We start from the raw sequence: 17,522 nt of genomic DNA, 5'->3' as shown, positions 1-17,522 counted from the left end.
TATGCTAAGCTAGGCTAGCTACCCAGGCAAGGACTGAACACACAGATTGATATGAATTTTCTCTAAGCGAGAAATCACAGTTCACCAAACTGTGAACTTTCTCTTTAAGTAGTCTTTGTCATTAGCAGGTATTAACCTTTCCTGAAGCTTATCTTAGCACTTGGTATTTGTTGAAATGTGTTGGTCTGTCTTACAAATGTGTCGGCTGTGACACCTTTACGCTATGTTGGCTGTTGTTCCGAACAATTCCACTTCCTCCTGTCGAAAAGTAAAAGCCTGTAACATTTTTAAATGCCATTTATATGCAAATATAATTTGTAACATCCAAGTGGTTACTACCTAATTATTCTAAATGACCCGTAATATCTGTGTGAATAAATAAAAGGCATAAGCTCTTGTTTCACCTCCATTACCTATTGCATGTGTAGAATAATGCAGGAGGCACGATTACAGCTGCATAGCAGCAGCTAAAATCCCAGCTCAATAAAAAAAGTTCTTTAGGACATTAAATATTCACTACTCGCTGCACACAACTGGCTTATCCAATACGTTTTCAGAGCCCTAAACCAATTCATCAACCAAATCAAGTCCTCCTCGGTTGAAAAACACTATATCAGCCCTGAGCTATTCAACAGTGTGAATTCTTCTAGGGTTCATGGTCTGATCGATGTTTTCTCTGGATAGTCTCCCCTGTGTAAACAATACAGTAACTTGTTTGACTCTGCAGACGGACTCTTATTCATCACCTCTGAGTGAGACTGCGGGAGCTCAGTGGGTGGGAGCTCAGTAAATACATGCAGAGAACAACTCAAAGCAAAGCGAGGCCAAAAACGGCATTCCTTAATCCTAAAGTCTCTTAGCGAGTTGGGGAAGTATTTTGAGACAAATCTGATCTCTTACCAAATATGCATGTGGCCCAAGCAAAGCAGAGGCACTCAGGGTTGCTTATAGGTCAGTGGTGAACATGCACTGCATTTTGCACTTGTTGAGGGTGAATTTATACAGTAAAACAAGTTTCTTTTGGTCAGTTAGTGCTAAAGATGAGGCACGGATGGCATCAGACAGATGGAAAAAGAGAAAATGCAGACACAAATCTCAGACACAATATCTTCTGCATAGGAGTTGAAATAAATACATCAATTACTCGATCACCTTGAGGATTCATTGAACTTTGAAAATAGCATAAATGTATCATATCTGAACCACAGATCACAGCTGTGACACTTTTCTACCGCCATGGAAAAGGTCAAGGGCGAGTCTGTTGCAACAATATTGACAAACCTTTTCTACAGAAGACAACTCAAGTTAGCCGTTATTAGAGTACCGGTAGGCAAATGGAGAAGTAAATGTGAAACCAAGCTGGTGGAAAAATCTGAGTTTTACTTTATTTTTTGACACATCTTTGTGAATTCAGCAGTAACGTTAATGTTATTATTGTCATAAAATTGATATATTATGTTTTTAGTTGCTTTAATATCCCTTTTTTATTATCCAATTAGATATCGTTTGATGAACGGCTTTTTAACCATTTGTAAGACTCCTTAAGTGTTAAGTTAAACTGTTGCTAACGTTGACACAATCTTTTTTGAGTTAAACTGTTAAAAATGTTCAGAGCTTTTGATGTAAAATGTTTCAAAGCTGAGGACAAAACATCAAGTATAGGTATGATACACTTTATTAATATAGCGTCTTTCATACAGGGGGAGTAGTTCAAAGTGTTTTACAACAATGTGCGGGAATGAGAATACATAAAAACTGATTAAAGTGTGGAAATACTGCACAATAAAACCAAGCAATGAAACAAAGGAAGGAAGTAGAACAATAAAACATTTAAAAGATAAGTATGAAACAAAAGAAAAGTGTCAGCTTGTTAAAGGCAACACGGAATAAATCTGTTTTCAATTGTCGTTTAAAAAAGAGCTTGCCTTTCTTATGGCCTTGAGGAGGTAGTAGTCTTAGTGTAAGAAGGCTGAGCTGCCGATTTGCTTTTTTTGTGTGATAGTTTTTATTTTTTTAAACGTCAGCAGAGGATCTAAGAGGGGTTTTAAAAAGAAGAATTAGTCATGTGGGCCGATCCCGAGCCATTAAGAGTTGCAGTAACCAAAGTTATGTTCTGTGCTGTTTTGTTCTCTCCTAGATCCTCGTAGCTGTAAAACGTGTTGAAAGGGAAGAGGAGTTTCGTGACTGGAAATGGCGCCCGCCGTCGGTGGCTCTGAAGGCTACACGCCACCCGAGGGTGGCTGGGGATGGATGGTGGTGGTCGGGTCCTTCATCTCCATTGGCTTCTCCTACGCAATCCCCAAGTCCATCAGTGTCTTTTTCGAAGAGATTGAGATGATCTTCGATGTGACCAGCAGCCAGGTGTCCTGGATCTCTTCCATCATGTTAGCGTGCATGTATGGCGGAGGTGAGCCACGAGTCCAAAAATCCAACCTGTCAAACATTGCTGAACACTTGACATTCAGCACATCAAGACGATTTATAGATACAATCAGTCTCTAGCTCTTAGCACAACTTGAAAAAGCTTTACTCCTGGAGTGTTAAAAAGCTGATCCATTGCTCCAAGTACAGACTTGCTTTGTAGACGTTCAGCCTCACTCTGTCCACAAAGAGGCCAGAGATTCTAAAAAGTTATAGTGCGGCATCAATCAAACATTTCGTACTGAGATAACACAACAGTGTAACTCCTCTATTGAAGATTTGCTCTTTGGAGCACATTAATTGGTTTTGAGGGTACCGGAGGTTAGGTTGTGTTCCTGCACTGATGAGATGAGTGACGGCCAGTCACGTTCCCTTCATGTGCGTGATATTCAACACGGAGAAAACCGAGTTCAAAGGAGCTCACCTGGTCCCTCAAGACCGTCTGCTCGGAAATCAAACCACTGCACTTCTCTTTTCTTGTGATAAACCGGAAAAAATGATGACTTGGGCATCTTTTTCTAATCTGGGGGAAGTTTTTGGAAAGTTGCTTTAGTGTGCCAAACTGATGTGAAGTGGAAAATATTACACCATATAAAACTACTTTGAATCAAATTCTCTACAAAATATATTTACAAGATCTGCAGGCAATAAAAGTGGGTACAGTATTTTATTGCCAGTATTGCATAATGTTGAACATATTACTCTTTGGCTACGTGAAGAGTGTAAAAGCAAGTTGCAAGTTTCAGAATTGCATATTAAAGGCGAGCAAAGCTTCATGTCAAAGTTAAGCCCTCATTACGGTACAAAATAAGTGCGTTAAAAGAATCAATGCTGCTTATCGTTCGGCAGCACATTCCAGTGATTAAAGGTCACAGAGTTGCACTTTGAGAACGTCCGATGCTTCTTCATTAGTCCGCCACTTCCCAGTGTGATGTTCAGTAGCAGTATTTATCAGCTGGGGTTGGTTTACCACCTTTTCCAAGCCTTTAAAAAGAGAATTATACACCTGTTCTGACAAGTTATGAGTCACATTCGACACAACATACATATTCAGGTGTATTGTTAATTAATTCAAATGTTTAGATGTAAATATACACAGATGAAAGCAAAGCTATGCATGGTAATTGAAAGTTAAGTGATGAAATGTTTGCCCGCGCCGTGAGCAGCTGACAGCCAAGTCTGTTATCGTATGTTAAACATTCTGAGCACATCAGCAGGAGAAGTTCATTAACAACCTACTGTTGCACACCTCTGTACTCCTTCAATGTTTGATTCATTACATTCATAATATTCTACATTGGTTTGTCTCCAACCTTTTTATCCCAGGCAAGTCTCCCTGCAAGGCGAAAGGAAAGAACTCATTGTTAGTGTGGAGACTGGCTGCATTACAATTTAAAAACCCTTTGTCTTGTACCGTGCTGGCAAATGAGTCTGGACAACCTCTAAACAAAAACTGTCAGTTTCTATTTAGGTTCATTGGCTAGTGCAGGGATTTGGCAGGAAGGCAGAAGTGTCTTCCGTGTGGGTCCTCATACTCATTTAGGCCGCTTGTTATAAGCCGAGGACGGAGATGGTGTTTGGCGACGTGAACCTGCCGCACATTTTAGTCATTTGTTTACAAGTCATACTGATTTTTCTGTATTGATGTTGAGTCCAAGGTGCATGCATATTGATAAGTTGATGTATTGTTCCCTCATTCTGTCACTGTTTCTTTGGAACTAATGTACCAGGTGCCGAAATTGCAAAAACTGTACTTAATAAGATACACACACACACACACACACACACACACACACACACACACACACACACACACACACACACTCACACTCTTACACACCAGTCCCTTCATCCCACCCAATAAAACAAACACACACACACTTATACTCCCACCCACTCATCTGAACTGAGCTTCTTCCAATAATCATTTCAAATGCATTTAGAGTCCATTTAAAGAAGAATCCACCAACAAATGATTCCTCTGTCAATTTTTATGAATCTCTCGAACAAATAAATGCTTATTTCATCAGCACCGTCATGGTTTTTCTGACACATCGCATTATTAATGAGACGGGAACACATCTACTGCAGTGCAGCACTGACAAAAATGATTGCAGAAGTTGTTTTGAATTTTCCGAGCCACGGCTGTGGCACTAGAGCCCTCTGGTGGTTCGAGCGAGACCTGTGCATTGATGAGTGGATAGAAATTGGATAGAAATCGTTCAGCAGTGTGTTTTTGCTCTTCAGGTCCAATCAGCAACATCCTGGTTAATAAATATGGGAGTCGTCCTGTGATGATAGCGGGAGGATGCCTGTCTGGATCAGGCCTCATCGGTGCCTCTTTCTGCAATTCTGTTGAATGACTGTACCTTTGTATTGGTGTGGTGGGAGGTACCTAATTTAACTTTATATATTTCTAAGTATAGCCATGAGTCTCTTTTTTTTCTTTTCTTTATTTTGTTACTGCGCACTGTTGCCATCTAGTGTTAATCTCCAAACAGTTTAACGTTCAAATCCCTTTTATTTCAACTTGTATATGTATAGATGTCAAATGCACTTGCATGTTTTCTTTTTTTTGATCATGTTAGGTTTGGGATTGGCCTTAAACCTGAACCCTGCCCTCATCATGATTGGAAAGTACTTCTACATTAAGCGGCCTATTGCTAATGGAATTGCTATGGCTGGAAGCCCCGTCTTCCTGTCCACCTTGGCTCCGGTAAACACCTGGCTGTTTCACAAGTTTGGCTGCAGAGGAAGTTTGTTGATCCTGGGCGGCCTGCTATTCAATTGCTGTGTTGCTGGTTCCCTCATGCTTCCCATTGGACCCAAACCCAAACCTGCAGAGAAGAGCACAGAGAGGAGGACGGTAGTCCAGAACATCAACACCGCCATCGACCTATCGCTGTTCAAGCACCGAGGCTTTTTGCTCTACATTCTGGGCAATATTGTCTTGTGTTTCGGTTTCTTTGCACCGCTGGTGTTCCTCAGTAATTATGCAAAGAGTAAGAACATCCCGAAAGGCAAAGCAGCTTTCTTACTGTCTGTGCTGGCTTTTACGGACATGATTACCCGGCCCTCAATGGGCATTGTGGCTAACACCAAGTTCGTCCGGCCCAGAATACAGTACTTCTTCGCTGCCTCGGTGCTGTCCAACGGTGTTTGCCACCTTCTGGCACCATTATCGGTAGACTACAAAGGCTTTGTGATTCATGCAATTTTTGGGGGGTTTGCTTACGGGTGGATGAGCTCAGTGTTGTTCGAGACCTTGATGGACCTGGTGGGAGCCCAGCGCTTCTCCAGTGCCGTCGGGCTCGTCACCATTTTGGAGTGTGGTCCTGTATTGTTAAGAACCCCTTTGAGTACAGCGCCTTCTAAATGAGCTTCCAAGTTCACTGTCACCCTTTCTTTTTTCTGTGTCTCGACCGTGACTAAAGAATCATGCGATGTGACTCTTTTTCTTCACAGGGATGTTCAAGGACGTGTTTGACGATTACAAGTACACATACCTGGTCAGCGGCATCATCTTCATTGTCTCCAGTATCATCCTGTTTGCGGGGATGGGGCTTAACTATCACCTGCTGGCCAAAGAGAAGAAAGAGGAGGAGAGTAGGGCCAAGGTGGGAAGTGGAGAACAAAAGTCCGTTGTTATGAAGGAGGTGACAGAGGCGAAGAAAACAGAAGACACCGTGTAATATTCTGTACCATGTTATGTGACGTTTTTGTTCAATTTAATCTCACATGTATACATGTATATATATATGTATATACATTTAAAAAAACAACGTTTTATAATGAATTGTTTTTGAAGACCACCACCGAAAGCCTCAATGGGATTTCATGTAAAACATGCATACACCGATTGATGCCCTTTAAACACATAAAATACCTCTGGTATTCATATAGGGACTGTGATGTGTTGGATTTAGGTTTGCTTAGCCTTTTATATCACTTATATTGTTGGGGTATTGTGATTTTTTAAAATCTCAGACGGTATCACTATAACCTTCCTGCAACACACTTCCTGCAACACACAGTTTCTGGTATTTTAACATTGTAAAGTGGAGATTAGATAATTACATTTTTAATAAGGTACATGCAAAGTGCTAAATGCTCAATTTATTTAAAAAGGTTATCTGTGAAAGTGTATAATTATATCCCCCTTAACATGCTTGCCACACTATCTCTCAAACACATTCATAAAAATGATTTAATGTTCACAAGGACCGTCTGGCTCTGTGCAGTTTTGAACGGTTTGAAAACATCCTTGGTGTCCATCCACTCTCACTTTATACATTCCACAAATGTATTCATACTAATTCCCGATTTCTGTTTGAAACATGCTTTGCTTGGTCCATTTGTGATGCTGAATGATGGGAATTTACTATAATTCTGAGGGTATTAAACCTCTTTGCATCTCTTTCTGTATTCACATGGTGAAAAAATGTGCCACTGACTGCAAGTTACTGTATACTGAACACGCTAGAAAATCAAACAAGCATTCATTTGCAATTCATTCTGTTTATTAAAATTCTGAGATAAGAAAAATGTTTGTTCTTTAGAGACGCACTAACTCTATTTTTCTTTGAAACTACACCAGTGTCATGCCATTAACCGTTATCAAATGAACTGGGTGGACGAATGATTAGATTCAAGCTATTGTCATCTGTTATATCTGTTGTATTATTGGACAAATGACTCCACCGCATTTAGTCAGTTTATCAAATTATGTTCTTGCCATTATATAACAACCACAGTAAAAATAAATAAATAATATAAAGTGGCTTAATAGAATATTGGCTTGATAATAAAAGCTGCTGACGTTATTTTTTGCTGGTTGAACATTGTAATCTTAATGTGCAAAACAGATTATGTATTGTTGATAGTATCTAAGATACAAATCAGTGCAATACTGTGCTTCTCATTAAACTGAATGACATTCAACCAGCAGAACCAAGGCTTCACTTGGCAAAGGTCATATGAATTAGGAAGAAGCTTGTCAGCACTAATCAGGTCCTCCTCTTGGATCATAAATTAATTAAATAAAATGTAGGATATGAGAAAATAGTCATGAGAGTGTATCTCTTACCTAATAAAAATTAAGTTATAGTAAAAATATAACAACATATGGCAATTTTGGTTTCATGTCTTTAGAGAATGGCAGTAGTTGGTATCTTGCTTTAGGCGAGACGGAATTATGGTGTGAAAGGAACTGAGAGCTGTTCCTCTGTAAACAAATGTCACCTGCAAACTTAATTGGATGCAATGCTCTGTATGAAACGTGTGCAGTCATGCTTGAGGATATTACAAAAAACTGAATTTCAGGGACACAGACAGGATTTCACATTCTCACTTCATTTTGCCTTGCATAATGCATGTCCTTGTAATCCCTAACCAAAAAGGAGGAAGAACCAAGGAGGACCAACGTGTTTAATGAGACCATCTAATTATTTTGGAACCTCTCTTTCTTCTTCATTAGATTTTACTCAAGGTTACATTGATTATTTTCCAGTTGCATGGCCTGACCCTTCCTGAATGTATGATTATGAACCTCCAGGCCTCACCTCATTGAATCAGTGCTTTACACTTCATAGGTAGATAATGTATATGGATCATTTTATGGACCATCATTGATTAGAATCAGAATCGTTGATTTACCAAGTAGATTTGCCGATTTGACTCTGTGAAAGGTGCCGAACAATAAACATAGACATAGAATAAAACAATAAAACAATACAAATAATTAAAACAATAAACATGCAATAATCAAGACATAATTTAAAGATAAATATGGGAAACAACAAACAGATAACAGTACTTAAAATAAGTATATACTATAAAATAAAATTGGCAAGTGTATTTTAATAAAGAAAATATGTGCAAGGGTGTTGAAGAAAAATTGGCTTGGGAGTCAGTGTCAGTAGGGGCTTTGTTGATGAGCCCGACTGCAGCTGGAAGAACATGTTCTTCAAATATGCCTTTTATTCAAATAAGCGTCTGAGGAAACACAATATTGACCTGGGACTTGGGGGGAAGTAACAATCTGGATCCAACCAACTAACACATACAGGGCTCTCAAGTTTTTAAGACAGGTAAGAGTGACATCTCTCTCTCTCCCTCTCTCTCTCTCTCTCTCCCCCTATTGGCTATTCGTGTAGCCCATTTCTTTTATTGATTGGCAGGGGATTCGGGGGAGACGTGCTTGATTCCTCCATGGTGAGGGCAGCGCGACCAGGTCATGTTTGCGCGCTGCGGCACATTAAATAGCCTAGAGTTTTTTTTCTGCGTGAGAAATACGATGTGTGGCGGGAGGGCGTGACTTAAGACCGAAATGCGTGACAGTCACGCTCAATGCGTGACACTTGAGAGCCCTGCACATATATTCAACGGTGAGAGAATTATGGGCCTGATGTCCGATAATGGATCTAACCTCCCTACAGTAACACACAGTACAAAATAAACCGTTTATGTAACGTATTGCGTATGCGGGCGCGCGAAGGAATACTCCAGTTGGATTCATGCCTGCATGCGCGTGCGTCGAATTGAAACCGTTAATTAGCAGTTAACGTTTTCTCACAGTCACCGTAAACCGGAGCTGACGAACGCTACCCGGCCGTTATTTGACAAAACAACGTTGTGTCGACGTTAAATGTTTTCACTGGCAGACATTTCGTTTTTTTATTAATTAGGAATACTTACTGAAGGTAAGTGAGGGTTCGCTAACATTCAAATTAACTAACTAAATAAGGTAGCTTCAAGTGGCGCCGGTTAACGTGATAATGTTAGCTAGCTAACGTCCAAATGAAATGCTAATTAGCGAGCATATCTTAACGTTAGTTGACCATACTGTAGCGTTATATAACTCTAGTTATATATAGCTTACATATATATGCTATTTTTACCTCTTGATAATGTACAAATGTGCATTAAGAGCGAATGTACGTTAAAGCTCGGTAAACCGTAACGTGTCTTTACGTCGGTTAACGCTAATATACACGGTATCTTCTGCTCATTTCAGGATGGAGAGAGACCGGGGATTTAACTTCAAACTACTGTTACCCTCCTGGGGGAGTAGCGGGCAGGTATCTACGGTTCGACCTCAGGAAATTGTTGAGAGCTGCGGGGATTTCATGAATTCATTTCAGCAGGTAAAGTTACTTTAAATAGCCAATAGTTAACTGCTAGTAAACATGAATGAATAAACGTCCAGGTGAAATACTGTCTATCAGCACTATGATAATGAAGTGAACCTGGTTTTCTTTCTTTCAAGCAATGTAAGTCTTTTAACATACAGTATGTGTTCTTGTGTGCATTGTTGTCCTTGTAGTAGGCTGAATGCATTGGTGACTAGAGGCAGCTGTCTAAAGAGGCAGTAATCATTAGGACATAATTCAAATGGTGACTAAGCATAACTGCGGTTTTCCTCTAGGGTCACAGTAAAGATTTTGAAAAAGAGCAGAGCGTGCCTTTCCACAATACAAGTGTGGTTGCACCAACTAGACCAGGTAGTTGGCAATTATTGTTAAGTTGGCAATTATCACAAAACCTTAAAGTAAATTGAGTATTGTCTCTCCTCTAAAGAAATCTCCAGGATGAAAGCTGTGCCCCCAATGGAAAAGGGCGAGGTAATATTTTCATTATACAAAAAAATGTGAAGCATGAATAGGATAGATTTGGTCTTTGCAAAATGTCAACTCAAAAGCATGTCAGTTTACTTCCCACCATTGTAAATATTCCCCAGAATAATTGCAGTCCTGGGCAGCTGTATTCCAAGCTGTTTGATGAAGTTGAGAAAATTAAGTGTTGGAAGGTTAAAGCTGACTCTGAGACTGTGCAAAAAGAAAGGAAACTCCAAGAAAACAAAAGAACAATTGAAACTCAGCGCAAAGCCATTCAAGACTTGCAGGTGTGTATCCTCATCTGTCATTCTCTCTCTAACTACTTTTATTCATTTGTTTATCAAAGGATTATTGATAAGAGAGGAACAGCATACTCTTTGATATCCATAGTGGTATGTATTATGTCTGTTCTGTCTCTACAGTTTGGAAATGAAAGTCTCAGCGTAAAGCTGGAGGAACAGATCAGTGAAAATGAGGATTTGAGAAACAAGTAAGAGTTTTGTTTGAAAATATCCTGAGACTAGACATGCTCTGCAAAAGTCAAATAAACGTAATAATCAAATTTATAAATGTCTTATTTGTGACGCATTTTAAATATAGAAACAACGGCACAAGGAACTTGTGTAATATACTCAAAGATACTTTCCAGCGGTCAGCTGAGAAAATGCATTTATGTAAGTATAAGTGCTTCACATTTCTCTGCCCCAAAAAGTGCCTTAACTAGCCATAGTAATACTGTGTTGCAAATAAGCACACATTGCTGCATAACAAATCTTTACATTTTCTAGTTGAATCCGAAAGAGAAGAAACACATCACCTCTTTATGGAAAATAGTGGTAGTATTCAGGTAAAACACCTCTAAATTGACATCACAATTCAGTTTTTTTTATGATGATAATTTGTTGAACAGGAGTCAATAAAACAGTCTGACATAAGGTTTGATGGTCAATTTACATGTAATGTTTTTTCTCTAGAAAATGATCACATCATTTGAAAGCCTTCGTATTCAAGCAGAAGCTGATCAACAAGAGTTGCAGAAAGGTTTTTCTTTTTACTATTACTGTAGCCTTTTCACAACAGTGTTTTAATCAGTCAGGAATAACTTAAAGGACAAACATATGAATTGCTTCTCCAGCAAGATAACATGTCCACAAGCAATAAAAATGTACAATTCCTTCATTTTCCAGTCAAAGAGGCCTTGCTGCAATTTGAAGATCTAAAAAAAAAGTATCATCAAGAATATAACATGAAAGCGAAAGAGGTCAGTCAAATAAAAAGTCTTTTCAGATCAGTTCATTTGTTTCACAAACAGCTCAAGGATTGACACTCACATTCACAGGTTGCAGTGCTTCAAACTAAAATGAAGGATAAGGAAAATGAACTACAAAAACTCCTGCTTGACCTCCATGAAAACCAGAAACAATGCAAACAACTTCAAGAGGCAACAAGTAAGATCGTAAGCTTTGACTGGGACATCAGCAAACAAATACTTATGGTAAAATGGTTCTTATGTCTTGTGTGTCTCAGTATTTTGGGATAACTAATAATAATATTAGTTATAATAAGTAATAATAAGATGCCTTACTAAAAAACTATAACTTGTTTCTGTTAGTTATCAAAGATGTTATCATTAAATATTTACTGACTTTACAGATGAACAATATGAACTTCTAAAAAGCTCAAAACGGGAACAAGAATCCCTTCTTCAAAGACTGAACGCTGCAGAGCAGCACTGTAAAGAAACTGAGGTGAGTGTGTTGAGATTCTTGTCATTTTCGGTGAAGCCTGGTTGTTTTGTGGATTACCTGCTTTGATTGAAAATTAACTATATTCCTCAGAAAAACCGTGAAGCTATTACTGCAATGTTGGCCCAAAGCAAAGAAGAATATGGAGAGACGATTCAAAACAAAGACTTGAGCTTGCAGGAGCTCACTAGAGAAAAAAATCAGCAAGCAGACAAGCTGGAGGAGATTCAGACCATCATTCAGGAGCTACAGGATGCACTGGCATTGGAGATACAGAGGTATACATAGCTTATGTAATTTCAGAGCATTTTTCTGACCAAATACAGTTTTCCCTTACACCATTGTGTTCCTGTTATGACCCATTTTAAAGGACCAAGGAGCTTGAGGATAATCTTATGGCAAAAAACAAAGAACTTGAAAGGAGGAACACACTTTTAGGTAAGCCTCTCTGAGTGAAGTTTGTCGATATTTTTATTTGATGCTCCTTCAAGCTGAAAGAAGATGTTCTACTCAACAGGAGAGAGCATAGAGCAGAGTGCAGAAAAAGATGGGCAGATCAAAATCCTTGAAGATGAACTGGTAGGGTGGATTTTAATGCATTCTTTGTTTCTAAACTAGTCATCATAGTTTGAACACAATAGACGAGAACTTGAAGACACTCAGAGTATGCTTTTGTTCTTAGGATACAAAATCTAAATCCATTGAGTCCATGAAGGGTACAATTGAAATCACTGAACTCAGAGTGGAGGAACTCGCAGCTGAACTGTCAAAGAAAACTGAAAAAGTGCAGCTATTTAAGGTGATACACATAGATACCTCATCTCAGAAGAAAACACTGTGTTTATATCGTAGTCTAATGCAGATGACTAGAAATGTAAGGCCCAAATTACATTTTTTGTTGATAAAGAATGATGCAGATATTGCGAAAGCAGAACAGATTCGACTGAAGAAGACTTGTGAAGATGCTGCAAATGCACAAGAAGACTTAAAGGAGAAGGCCACAGTGACAGAGGTTTTTACATGGTTTACTTCTACTTAAGCTATTTTTATAATGGAAAATGTAGTCATATTGTGTATGTACACAATTTATGGCTTCACCACATTGTGTTTTTTATTTATTCTCAGCTCAAAGTGCAAGACCTGGAGGAACAACTGAATACTGAAATAACGAAGAATAAAGAACAAACCTGTCAGATGGAGCAACTGAGGAAAGACTTTACGCAGCAGATGTGAGTTCTTAATAGCCAGCCATTCCATAATATCAGCATATCAAATATTGTATTGAATTGATGTAATCTTAATGTCTAATGTTTCATTTCATTTTAAGAGTGAAGTACAAAAAGCTCTCATCCACCTTTAATGAGCTGCAGTGTGAGAAGACAGCCATTCAACAGCAGTTTGAGAGTGGATCTTCTAATGTGAAAGCTATTGAGGCAAACATGAAGGTCTGAAATATCCATTCAAATGTGATCATTTTCCTATGCACATCAGCTGTTTGTATTAGGTATCCGTTTTTGTTTTTTATTCCTGTCTATTATATGAATAACATGCTGAAAGCTGTTTTGACTGAATCAGGTGAGTGATGAGAAGGTTGGGAAGCTCACAAGAGAAATTCAAAGACTGGAAGAAGAAAAGCAATGTTTACGGTGAGTTTTGCACTTTAGATACATGAAGAGGTTCAATAGGAGTTTAATATTTTATTATTTATATTAAATAGAGAGGAAGTAAACTCCATTAAAACCAAAAGCCAAGGGACATATCAGGAAACAGAGACTTTGCAGAAGAAAATTGAAGAAAATGTAAGTATGCCAACGAAACCCATTATCAACAGTAACACAAGGCCTGATGATGATGCCCGTCCTGAAAATTTGAAATTATGATTGTCTGTGATTGTTGTGTGTATAGTGTGAACATCTGCAGGAGGAAATTGCAGAAAAAGAAAATTGGATCAAATCTGTGGAAACAAAGGTCATTAGAAAACTAAAATCTGAAATGGCAATATTATCAATAATTTTGTGGAAATAACAAGAAATTGTTTGTTTTTTAGCTGTCTAATCTCAGAAAAAAGTTTGAAATTAAACTTAAAGCCCAAGAGGGATACCAGAAAGAGGTTTGTGACTATAACACTGTAGATTTACAGTACATGGAATAGTGTTATATATTCCGCTAACAGTGGAATTCTCTATTTTCAGAATAAAATGCTTAAGAAACAAATAGCAAAGGAGAATACGAAATCCAGTCAACTTGAAATTGTGGTATGTTTTTTCTTTTTTGTATCTTCCAGTATAATATTAATACAAAATATTTAAAATGATAAGTATAGCCCTGTATGATGTACATGGTTGTTTTTTGTCTCCAGATCAACAGTCTTCAGGAGGAGTCCCAGAACCTCAAAAGACTGAAAGAAGAAGACCATCATAAATTTCTTCAGGATCTTGAGTCCAAATCATCCTTTGCAGCAGAGCTTGAAAATGAGGTTACTTATACAATGTTTTGTTATTTACCACATTTGAAGTTCCTCATAATACAAAATTCCAATAAAAACACCCTTTCTTACAGCTACAAAAGCTCAGATTAACAGCAGTAGAGGCCGTCAAGAACAAGGAAGACACAGAACTCAAGTGTCAACACAAGATATCAGATATGGTCGCACTTATGGAGAAACACAAGGTAAGGTCATTATATAGTTAATGTTTTGCCGTCTGAAGATGTCTTCTCCAGTGTGGCTATCGATCCAAATACATGTTGCATTGGAAGGAATTTTAATTGATTGTTTTAATAGAGCCAGTATGACCGGATGGTTGAAGAAAAGGATGCAGAGCTTAATGAGAACAAGAGGAAAGAGATGGAGGCTGCTGCCTCAACAAAATCTCTGGTATGTTGCTGACAAATTATGAATTAACATATATTTACATATAAAACAATTCGCTAATCAATAAGTTATAAGCAAAACAAAATTCTAAAAATCAGGTGTTGGACCTCACAAAGCACAAGGCAGAGAATGATCAGCTGACGCAACAGCTGAAGACAGAAATAACAGAGAAGGTATGTGCCAGTTGGATTCAGATACATTTTTTGGGGTCTTTTTATTGAAACCGGTCGTACTTAACTTTTTGAGAGGCCGTTTATTCTTTGAGAAACACTTTTCATTGCTATTAGGAAAATGTGCAGAAGGAGCTGACTGACTTGAAGAAAGTAATATCGTCAACAAAATTCACTCCGCTGTTAGAAGCAAAGAACGAGCAGGTACAACATCTAATAGGTAACCGCTGATGACGTGGTTTGTCATCACATTTACTCAACCAAGAATTCATCTTTACATTTCCAGTCACCTGCCTCAGACTATAAACAGAGATGTTCCAAGACCCCAAAAGACAGCTCTTCAAAAAGACACACGTTTGACTTCTCCGAGACCAAGAAAACTCCCTCCCACAGCAAAGATGATGGAAGAACTGCATTTAAGAAGAAAGCTGTGAGTTTAATCTACCAAAGTTTTTAGGCAAATTGAGAAAACTGTCTAATCATCAAATTGTCTTAACTTGTATTGCATTCTTGTTGCTGGCAGTTTAATGCATGTTCATGTTCAAGACAGGTTGAGTAAAAATACTGAGGGCATTGTGTATTAACTCACCTGTTAGTCCCATTCAAACCGTCTTCCCTTTAAAGTATCCGACTTATAACCATTAAACAGCATTTGCCCTTTTCATATATTCATTATTCACCGAAACAGTTTGGAGCAAAATAATGGAGGCTGTTTTGATGTGTGTGCATGTGCAGGCAAAGGCTGCGCATTTGTATGTGCATTCATGTGTAGGGGTGATTCGTCTCAGTATGTACTGTACGTCATCAGTGAATGAATGCGGTGTGAACGAGTCACTAGAGGTTATTACTGAGTGATAGCCTGTTGCCAAGAGATAAATCAAACTATGATAACATTTTATGTCTTCTGTGGTTTAGCAATCTGACACCGAATCCATCAGAACATCGTGTGGAACAACCCCAAAGACCAAGGTAGACAACAGTTTAATCTATTTATAGAGTAAACGTTGACTTGATTTGATGATAAAGACCTGCGCAACATAAGAGTTTAGTTTATGTGAATCTAACCACTCTTGTGGAATTCATAATCATAAAACTCAGGCTGACACCGACTTTGTATCGAAGGAAATTCGTAATGAAGACCTGAAAACCCCAAGAAGTTCTGCAAACGGAGTTGGCGGAATATCAAAGATCAAAGTAATATCCAGTATTTTTCTGACATTTTCCAAAATTAATAAAAATATTTATGACTTTTGCTGACATTTCCTCTTTGAATTCCTTTCCAGTCGTACAGAATCAGGACTCCTCCTTCTACTGAAAAGTCAGCACTCTGGGGGAAGAGCAGCATCGAGCTTGACCCCAAGTCGGACAGCTCTGATCAGAGTGATCTCTTGGTGAGTTGTTCTTTGTCAGAAGAATACATTGTCCTTGTTTTTGTTTCGTGTTTTTCATCATTTGTGCAAGATTGACAGTGGAGCTGATTTGGCCTTCTATTTCTCTTCTTGGCAGACCTTTGCAAGTGCACCTGCACCCAATTTCTCTGCTCCACAATGCAAACAAAACATCTACAAGAAGGTAACATGCTATTAGAAAATTAGGTTTATGCATTGCATACATGGACAAAGAAGAAAATATCCCTGATAGTTTATATTTAAAAGAATTGGATCAACATTTTTTTCAGATTCAGAGCCCAGTCACTCATAAATCACCAGGGAACTCCTTGAAGTTAGCTGCGATGAAAAGAATGAGAGATGCTGGTTGGACTGCTGTTACTGGCGGTGACAAAAAAAAGAGGACGACCAATGTGAAGATCTTTGCATAAATAGTGCTGTTAGAGGTCAGATAGACAGTTATCATAATAGATGGGTTCAGGTGTTCATTTTCCAACTTTGTTAACTTACATATTTAGCACTGTTAGGGATCAAATAGACTGTATTAATGATAATAGCGTGCCAATTTGTTTCTTGAAAGTAGTGTTATAGATCAGTTAAACTGTATTGTTCAAAGCAGAAAGATTTAGTGTTCATATTCCAACTTTTTTAGCAAGTTTTTGTTGGTTTTAAAGGAGATTTAAGTGACTTGAGTTTCACGTCGCACTATCGTATTTATCTTTATGGGTGTTCACATGCAATCACATTTTGTATGCACAAGTTTATATTGTTGGTGTCGGAAATGGTTTATTATTTATGTACTACTAACTTAATGTATTCATGTTTCCTAATATTGACAGTGATACAAGTAAAATAAATGTTCAAATTGATCAGCATTGTCCATGTTTGTATGTTCTGCCCATCGTAAAGTTCTCTCCCTCTCTGCCGTCAGCCTCTCATGAAGAATTCAGATTTCACAGGGGTGAAGGGTCTTGAAATTGTACTAATTAGTGGAAGATGAAAAGCACTCAAGGTGACATCTCAAACTGTGGGAACTGCCTTCTCCTTAATGAAGGAACTGGAGACGAAATTGAGATTGGTCTTCTGAGGGTGTTGGCACGTTGTCGTATATTGGATGGCCATCATAAAGTCCTCCAGAAATTACGAGTGTGTCATCGTCTGCCACGAAATCATCTGCTGAAAATGGAAATAGGATTTTGAAATTGTTAACGACGGACAAAATCGTATGTACTGAGTGCATGATGAAGGCGAAGACCGTACCGGTGTTGTTGAGAGGTTGATGCAAGTATTGGATTTTATATTTGCATTTG

The 17,522-nt window shown here is 38.4% G+C and overlaps 2 protein-coding genes across 2 annotated transcripts; both read left to right on the top strand.

Annotated features, from left to right (window-relative positions):
- Positions 1 to 2,190: 2,190 nt before the first annotated feature.
- Positions 2,191 to 6,113, top strand: slc16a1a (solute carrier family 16 member 1a; the record flags this gene model as incomplete). Its single annotated transcript, XM_079218276.1, is given in 5 exon segments — positions 2,191 to 2,407; positions 4,669 to 4,781; positions 4,785 to 4,812; positions 5,010 to 5,780; positions 5,887 to 6,113. Coding segments are annotated over 5 exon segments (1,356 nt in total).
- A 3,324-nt stretch (positions 6,114 to 9,437) lies between these two features.
- sycp1 (synaptonemal complex protein 1) lies at positions 9,438 to 17,358 on the top strand (the record flags this gene model as incomplete). Its single annotated transcript, XM_079218275.1, has 31 exons — positions 9,438 to 9,566; positions 9,848 to 9,923; positions 10,000 to 10,043; positions 10,160 to 10,324; positions 10,460 to 10,527; positions 10,638 to 10,711; positions 10,826 to 10,884; positions 11,012 to 11,078; positions 11,225 to 11,298; positions 11,377 to 11,485; positions 11,691 to 11,785; positions 11,876 to 12,060; positions 12,153 to 12,220; positions 12,300 to 12,361; positions 12,465 to 12,581; positions 12,690 to 12,794; positions 12,908 to 13,011; positions 13,110 to 13,227; positions 13,358 to 13,428; positions 13,500 to 13,581; positions 13,688 to 13,750; positions 13,830 to 13,892; positions 13,975 to 14,037; positions 14,142 to 14,258; positions 14,342 to 14,452; positions 14,565 to 14,657; positions 14,753 to 14,827; positions 15,923 to 16,018; positions 16,108 to 16,215; positions 16,331 to 16,396; positions 16,509 to 17,358. 31 exons carry the CDS (start codon positions 9,438 to 9,440, stop codon positions 16,641 to 16,643), a joined length of 2,862 nt encoding a protein of 953 aa, XP_079074401.1. The 3' UTR covers positions 16,644 to 17,358.
- Between the last annotated feature and the right edge of the window lie 164 nt (positions 17,359 to 17,522).

The sequence above is a fragment of the Taurulus bubalis genome (assembly GCF_910589615.1).
Source record: "Taurulus bubalis genome assembly, chromosome: 5".
Lineage (NCBI taxonomy): Eukaryota > Metazoa > Chordata > Actinopteri > Perciformes > Cottidae > Taurulus > Taurulus bubalis.
This window is presented reverse-complemented; position numbering and strand designations above follow the sequence as displayed.